Here is an 8,142-nt window from a genome sequence, read left to right as displayed (position 1 = left end):
GAAGGAAAAAAATACAAACTTCTCAGGGATTGCGGGCAGAGGACATTCCGACAGGTACTCGAGCGCTAGGTGATGAAATTCCCGTCCGTCTCCATGATTGAAATGGACATTCCCTATTTTTTTTCCCCCCCTGCAGCTGTGTCCCCCTCCTTGTGCTCCCGTCTCACTCTGCCTGACAAGTAAGGTAAGGAAGGAAGGAAGCAAGGAGGAGGAGGAGGAGGAGGAGGCACAGGGATGTCACTAGCTGCACGCACGTCACTGGAACCCTGAAAAAGATCACAGCAAAATGTTTGTTATTTTTCAATCATTCATACTCAGTTCACATGCAAAGGCAATGATGGTAAAAGCCAAAATTGTAGCTTCATTTTGGGGGTCAAATGCACATTTGAAGTTGTACAACGTTGGGGTTCGGCAACATACAATGCGAGACTCTTTGACTTTTTTGTTTGTTTGTTTTTTTAAACATTTTGCAGTTCTTTTTCCACTTGTATGACTTTCCACTTATTAACTGCCGTGGAGGTTCAACTCATATTTTACTGCCACTAACGTATGCATTAGTGGAGTATGTTTCGCCCAGCTTGTCTGTGAAATTCGGGTTTGTAAACCACTGCAATGACTAACATACAGCTGTAGATGGTGGCATTGCATCGCTTTGCATTTGAAATCAGCGCAGCTTTTGAGCCGAAGATAAACAAGCGGGGTAATACTGTATATTTAGTAAAAGAGTGCGGGTACTAGACTGGCCTGCCTCCAGTCCAGACCTGTCTCCCATTGAAAATGTGTGGCGCATTATGAAGCGTAAAATACGACAACGGAGACCCCGGACTGCTGAACAGCTGAAGCTGTACATCACGCAAGAATGGGAAATAATTCCACCTACAAAGCTTCAACAATTAGTGTCCTCAGTTCCCAAACGTTTATTGAATGTTGTTAAAAGAAAAGGTGATGTCACACAGTGGTAAACATGACCCTGTCCCAGCTTTTTTGGAACGTGTTGCAGCCGTAAAATTCTAAGCTAATGATTATTTGCTAAAAACAATAAAGTTGATCAGTTTGAACATTAAATATCTTGTCTTTGTAGTGTAATTATATATAGGTTGAACATGATTTGCAAATCATTGGATTCTGTTTTTATTTATGTTTAACACAACGTCCCAACTTCATTGGAATTGGGGTTGTATTTATTTTCTGGTGAAAGAAGTGTCTAGTCTTTCTTTTGTTGTCACAGAACACAATACTCAATACAATAGTTAAAATGCTTTAAAAGAGCTGTCAATATGGGGAACTGCTTTGAAAATGGCTGGCAGTGAATGAGTTTAGAAAAAAACTTGACAATCCCATCAAGAAGTTTATTTTTTTTTTAAATACACCTCGAGAGTCACATGGTACTTTGGCGTTCCAACCACCATCACAAGACCTCAGTTCAGTGAGCAGTTAACTTTTTCTTTGGCTGTTTTTTTGACTCGAGGTAGACTGTTTTGTTCTTTTCACGCTTTACAGCCCTTTTAATAGTTTCTACAGTGTCGTCACAGTTACCGTAAAAAGGTAATTTGATTACTGATCATTCCTTTAAAAAATAACTTCCTGATTACTTGATTACAATTACAAGTTACCATACTTTATTAATTACGTTCAGCACCTACAAAAGGCACATTAATCAGGAAACGTGACAAAATACAACTTGAAGGTGAACGTAACAATAAGTCCCACTAACAAAAATGTATTAGTTTTTTTTTCTTTTTAAACTTATGCTGACAGTTATGGATATAAAAAAATGCACTTTCATTTGGTCAAATTGAAGCACAAAATTCAGAATGCTATCAAAATTCTCAAGAAAATATGCCTCTAAAGTCGTGCCAAAACTTCTGAGTCCCAACCGCGTCCAGAGACTTCAGTTCAGAGTTCAAAATTCTCAGGTGAATAAAAAAGGCTAACAAACCCCCAAATTTACATTTATTATGTAATTTAGTTACATTCATGGTAGCCTTTAGTCACGCAAAATTTTGAGGTTTGTTAGCATAACAATGAGCAAGCGTTTGTCTTTGGTGAGTTGGGACTGTTTTGTGGTTCCTGGACATTTTCCAGTTCGTTTTACTCTCGACAAAAAAACAAGTCACGCACAAAATTCACAATTCCATTACGACTCGTGATCATGCAATACTTTGGCGTTTTAACCGCCTACTCTGTAGGCCTCAGTCCAATCAAAAGAAATGTATCATCATTTGTTTTGGTTACATTTGATGGCGGTGAACTCGTTTTTACACAAAGTGTAGGGTTTTATAGGTCAAATCCATGGGAATTCCATCCCAAAATCTTATTCTTGCCCGATAGGAAAGAACGTAGAAATGGGGACGTGCATCACTAACAGCACCAAGAATGAGTTCACAGATCTGCCGCTTATTGCAAATAAGAGACGCAATAAGAGAACACAATTCTGGTTATTATTCATGGTAGCCTTTGAAAAAAGGAATAAAGCCAAAGACTGGAGGCGTTTGTATTGTTGCGCAGGTGTTCTCCAACGAGACCTTCCCGTGCGCAAGGTTCTTCGGCTTTACGTTTGTCCTTTTTTCTCTCTGCGGTCCCAATCTAATACACTGATCGGTGATGTGTTTTCAAATGTACATTTCATGTTTTGGCATCACTGGTTCTTAGTAATTGGGTTTCTAAACCATTCTCTTTAAACAGTCTTTTGAAACCATAAATCCCCCTTTAAACACCAAATTGAAAATCTTTTTTTTTTTTTTGAGGGGTTCAACCTAATCTGCAGCAGACCGCAGTATTCCCTCCCAGACTTGATTTTTGAGGGATTCAACCATATGGCCGACTGCATTACAGTTTTGATTGGGACTCAGTTTTGGACTTCATTAGGAATTCAAGACTGCACAACCCCCTACATTTCTGGAGACTGCAATTATGCAGATTAGTTTTGTTTTGCAGTATTCTGACAATTCACCCCCAGCGCATAGAGTTGTCCACAAACTGCATTTATGGCTTTTGAGTTGAGCGATTTAAGCAACTATGCACATGTCGACACTTCATCTGGAGCCTGCACTTGTTTGATTTGAGGGATTCACAGTAGATAAAACGAAGTTTACAACAATTGCCTCCAGTCATATTTATGAAGCTGTCCTAAAGGAACAAATGTTACTAAAACAGTTTAACAGCCCAGTTAAGTTTTAAAGGAGCATTACCTTCTCCAAATGAGTCTAAAGACACCACTCTTATAGTTTTAAACTTTCTTGGGTCTGTGGATGGATTTAAAGCGATCCTCTGCTGCCCCCCTGTGGTTAAAACAGAATTTGTAGGCAATACATGAGCTTTAAAGTGGATTTTATTTACAAGAGCCTTATTTTACAGTGCTGGAAGGTGACCCGACTAACTCTTGTCGGTCACCCAAATGTAACGACGACAACTGACTCCATGACTGACAAACGTTTAATATGCAAAACCTACATGCTTTAAACCAACTAGGTTGACTTACAAAAAAGCAACAACCCAGCAATGACAACTGCTTGGGCATAAAAACAACCCTGGAGTGGGGGAACCTCTTGTATTTACACATGGGTCTGATTTTAAAACCAGATTAAAACACTATGAACATCAGGGGATTTATAAAAAAAAAAAAAAAAAAATTAAAAAGACAGTACTTCAAGGAAAGGCCACAAGGAAAAAGACAAGTGACAGGAAGTACCAAGAAAAAGTCAAAAAAGGGTGTTTAGTCAAATTGCAGAGTGGTTGGAGGCTCAATGGCAGAAACTTCATGATGCCTGGAGAGAAAAATTGTATAGGTCACATTTGAATTATTAAACTAATCACGTGCATGGCATTCATTCTTACTTTGAAGTCTTGTACTTCTCCCTGACTGACTGCTGTGCATGCTGCGGTGCGTTCAGGTACACCCGGTGAAGGTCCTCCACACATGGCCTCAGCTGGCTCAGTGTGTAGCCCGTCTTTTCTACCAGAGATTTGGGCTGCAACAAGCGTCGCGTCACAGTTGCGCCACAGCAGCGGCAATTGATTTATTTTCAACACTAAACGCATACCCATGATGCACCAGTGATGGTGCTGTTGGCCAGGATGTAGGCGGCGGCTGCAGTCTGGGAAGGACGGTACTTCAGGAAGGGGTCAGAATCCACCAGGCTGAGCTCACCAAGATACTGTGGCCAAAATATTGTCACTATAAATTTAAAATCACATAACTGCTTCCTTCGCCCACCAAAACAATCAATGTTAAAATTTATACCAAATCTCATTTTCTGTGCATTTGGCTAATTTTGATATGGTTTCTAACTTTTGCCCCATTCATCTTTTTATGCAATTACCATTATAAAAAGGTGGTAATAGCAACCTTAATTCAGTGGAAATGTTATTCAAATGCAGTTGATTTTTAATGTCCATCTACATAGAGCCAACTGAAATTCTGCAAATTATAAACTGCATAAACAAGCCACAATTATTTAAATATAATTTAAACAAATATAAAGTCTCTCCTCAAGTTTTCTGGCTGCACAGATTTATGGAAATCTTTACTTAGGCCTGTTACAAGGATTTTTCAAGTCTTAAAAAGGGTAAGGAAACCCTGCTGACAACATTGTGCAATCAAAACCAGTCATTAACATTAAGAAAAGAAAAAGGGGGGGGGGGGGGGGAAGCCAACCCCGGAAATCAGGTTCCCCGTGTATGCTGCGCTAAATAGAACTACGGGGTCGACCGTCAACCTGCAGCATTCACAGGTGGCCGGCTATCCTGCTTTGGTCACGCGACGTTGGCAATTACACTTGACGTTAATTCGGGTCGAGAGCAGAGCGCAATATTGCAGCCCCAGAGCTCTGCGAAAATTTATCCATTTAATTCTTATTCGACCAATGCTTTATCACAATACCGTGTTAAGACAAACAACTAGTTTGCAGTGACAAAAGTCCGAAAAACAATCCCTGAGGTACATTTTGCTTCAACCTTTTGTACTAAAATGACACGTAAATCATTTCGGCGGCCATTTGGCGCTCACCATGGCGAGGCTCTCCACCTGCTTGCTGGCAGCATGGTGCAGGAAGTACTGAGTGAGGAACTGGTTGATGGTGGGCGCCGCCAGGTCAAAGGAGAGCACTTTGAGCACCAGCTGCTCCATCCTCAACACCTGCTTCTTTGTGTAGGTGTCGTCCGTGATGTAGACAAACTCCGACACCTCCGGGGGGTAGATCTCCTCGAATTTGCTGCGCGCACGTGTGGGAAAAGCGACGTTACGGGACAGCGATAACGGCCAGGAGTGACGAAACTCAACTTACGAGGCCAGCAGCATGGCAGCGGTGCCCACCAGCTGCAACTTGCCGCGCAGCACCGACATGGACGACAGGAAGCGGTCGATGTAATTGACGGCCAGATAGAGAGTCTCGCTCTGGAGCTTGTACTCCTCGCCCACCTCGACCAGCCAGTCCACCAGGATGGCGCGCATGCTGCTGGTGATGTCGGGCTGCTTCCTCATGTAGCCCGATCGGGGCTGGCACTTGACCTGTGGAGGTGTTCGGCTGTGTCATTTAAAACCAGGGGCTCCAAACTTTTCAGCAATTTACAGTACTCCCAAATTTATTGTGTGAAATTATTATTCTGCAAACTATTATTCTGATGAAAGAACAGCAGGAGGCAACTAAAGCGGTTAACTGGACCTTCTGCCATTTAGTGGAAGAGCAATTGCTTATTCTGCCTGTCACTACGTCCCGCTGGCATAGATAAACATTACCGTAAATCAGCTAAATTCCAGGGGATCAGGTGAGCGACCTTGATAAAACGGACTGGACTCATCCTCTGGATGTGCAACAGGCAGTAAGGCCGCCGTGCAACGTCTCACCTCCATTTCCCTCAAATAGGTGTGAATCTCTGCGGCATATTCGGGCACCTCCGTGACATCGAAAGTCTTCTCCTCGCCCTCGACCACGGACATGTCCATGGGAGAGCCTTGGAAGGGAAATCCCACGTGAGTGACGTAGTGCACGGGAAAGCATCATTTTGAACACTTTCGATCAAGCAACCCACCAAAACTGATGTCCATGGGCGCCACGGGGATGTCGAGTGTGGCCAGAGGCTGGCGCAGGCGGGCGACGGCATGGTCTATCTTCAGCGGAGAGTCCTCTGGGAGCTCTTGGACCTTGACGGCGGCACCACCGTTGCACTGCTTCTTGACACAGGCGTCGGTGGGCGGGTCCACGTGTATCTGGAAGGCGGAAGGCTTTGAGACTTTGCAGAAGTCTTCATTTTTCAAGGGCAGGGGCTGTGAGGAGTCCTGTGAAGCAGAATTTAGCATAAGAGCAACGCTTATATTGTCGCTCCTGTTCTGACGTGTAGCACTTTAGAAGCTCACCGACTTTGTAAATCTTCCTCGTTGTGTTATCATTTGCTAGCCAGCCATTTGGTAAGAATTCAATGCTCATTTTGGGTTGACGTAGTTATCGAAATACGTTTTTAGTAGTTCTAGTGTGTTCTCATAAATATTTTCTCTTTTGTACATCATACATTCTATTGTTATGACAACTTATTCTCTGCTTTCTGGGCCATGAAGAGATCACTGTTCCAATAGGTTATTTTCTTGTTAAATTAATGTTTTAATAGATTTTAAAAAAATTAAAATTCTACAAATATTTCACTCTAAGAGCTTTGTGATTTTAAAAAATTAACATTAATGTAACTGTTCTAAAAATGCACAGTGTTGAGTTAAAATTGCATTGTGTCAAAGTGATGCAGTCTATTTTAAAACACTAGAGTATTATAGTTTACCATTTTAACAATTTTGGACTGAAAAAAAAAAATAAAAAATTAGAAGCATTGATTGTTCTAATATGACATTGGGAAAAGAACGCATGGCGATCAGTATGTGCCCTGCTCACTTTAAGACCATAGTTTGTACAAGTATAATTTAGGGCTTATTAAAAAAGGGGTCAAAATCTAAACTTTAATTTAAAAAAAAGTGGCATTTAATGAGTTTTTAAAATAAGAGTGGCATTGATGGTCTGCTTTTGAAATTCAACACTTTTTAATTATTTTTTTATTTTACTTAAAAATACTTTATACTGCAAAGTTAAACGGTAAAGTTTTTAAAATGGCGGACAAACCGGGTAAGGTTAATTAATCGGCTCGGGCGACTACGAAACGCATTTTGACGTTAATAACCATCACCGTGTAAGAGTTAAACAGTCAATTTGATTTGAGCGCATTTGTGTAACAGCGTTGCCTCCAAAAATTATTTTAAAAAAAAACCAAAAACAAAAAAAAAACAACAGAAGAAAACGCTATATTTAGCACATCTCGCTTAGCACGCAAGCTAACTGGCTAGCCAGGCTACAACAAGGGATCGGCGAGACCAACTGACCTGCTTGAGGGCGCGCTGGCTCGTCTGGTTGTTATGCAGGGCCCCCAGCACGGTCCTGGGGGCCGCCGGCTGCGGCGGAACATTCTCCTGGTTCTCCGCGGCGGCCGACCGGGGCTTCAGCGAGCCTCGCAGTCTTGCCTGCGTGTTCTCCTGGTTGTGGAGCTCGCTGGTTCGGCTACGGCTTGCACCCGACATGCTTCGACTTGGCCTCCACTCCTGCACCCCTAAAACTAGCAGTTAAGTGCAGCCGTTGCTCTCTTTCCCCCCACCCCCTTTTTTTTTTTTTTTTTTTTTGCAGCGATATCAAAGACAACACAGAGTTTAACGTTACAAGCGAGATAACTGCGCCGTAAGCAACCGAAACCCAAGCAGTTCAAAGAGCAACAAGTACTCGGGGGAGGCAAGAAAGCCACAACACGAGCAACGCTGTCGTTTCAAATGTCTGCGAACACTTTTCAGGGCGCCATAGCTTGGAAGTCCCACCAACCTGCAAGACAAGGTGACTCGCCGCCCGCTGCCGCCTTTATGAGTTGCCTGCCACACTAAACTCGCTCGTCCCTGCACTTGCTTTTCTCTCATTCAAGCAGCCCGCGAGGATTGAAACGGACCAATCACAGCTCGCCGTCTGGGTGACGTACGCACGTCGACGGCAAACGAGCGGGGACAATCGATTTGATTACTTATTCAATACCGGTTCGCAATTGAAAGGCAATCGTATGTGACAGACATTTGTATTAGATTAAAAATAATATTAAAGTTCATAGGGTAGGTAGTGGGCAAAT

At 42.5% G+C, this 8,142-nt stretch overlaps 1 protein-coding gene across 2 annotated transcripts; it reads right to left on the bottom strand.

Moving 5' to 3' along the window:
- Positions 1-3,313: 3,313 nt before the first annotated feature.
- On the bottom strand, positions 3,314-7,975 carry ccna2 (cyclin A2). Of its 2 annotated transcripts, none has more exons than XM_061787517.1 (9): positions 7,848-7,975; positions 7,361-7,584; positions 6,031-6,277; positions 5,846-5,952; positions 5,286-5,509; positions 5,009-5,213; positions 4,044-4,157; positions 3,838-3,971; positions 3,314-3,767 (listed from the first exon to the last, which is right to left on the bottom strand). In XM_061787517.1, exons 2-9 carry the CDS (start codon positions 7,553-7,555, stop codon positions 3,716-3,718), a joined length of 1,278 nt encoding a protein of 425 aa, XP_061643501.1. In that variant the 5' UTR covers positions 7,556-7,584; positions 7,848-7,975; the 3' UTR covers positions 3,314-3,715. The 2 variants fall into 2 exon arrangements, with proteins under 2 accessions (XP_061643501.1, XP_061643502.1); XM_061787518.1 differs by having other exon boundaries at positions 7,361-7,590; positions 7,848-7,935.
- Between the last annotated feature and the right edge of the window lie 167 nt (positions 7,976-8,142).

The sequence above is a fragment of the Phyllopteryx taeniolatus genome, chromosome 10, assembly GCF_024500385.1.
Source record: "Phyllopteryx taeniolatus isolate TA_2022b chromosome 10, UOR_Ptae_1.2, whole genome shotgun sequence".
Lineage (NCBI taxonomy): Eukaryota > Metazoa > Chordata > Actinopteri > Syngnathiformes > Syngnathidae > Phyllopteryx > Phyllopteryx taeniolatus.
The sequence above is the reverse complement of the archived record's forward strand: the minus strand, read 5'-3'. Positions and strand labels throughout refer to the sequence as shown.

What these genes read in the sequence shown, in the direction of transcription:
- ccna2 (XM_061787517.1), bottom strand. Translation starts at nt 7,555, where the DNA reads ATGTCGGGTGCAAGCCGTAGCCGAACCAGCGAGCTCCACAACCAGGAG. An exon ending in AGGTGGAGAGCCTCGCCATG is followed by an intron (nt 4,158 to 5,008) that starts GTGAGCGCCAAA and finishes TTTTGGCCACAG; the next exon opens with TATCTTGGTGAGCTCAGCCT. An exon ending in CCATCACTGGTGCATCATGG is followed by an intron (nt 3,972 to 4,043) that starts GTATGCGTTTAG and finishes CGCTTGTTGCAG; the next exon opens with CCCAAATCTCTGGTAGAAAA.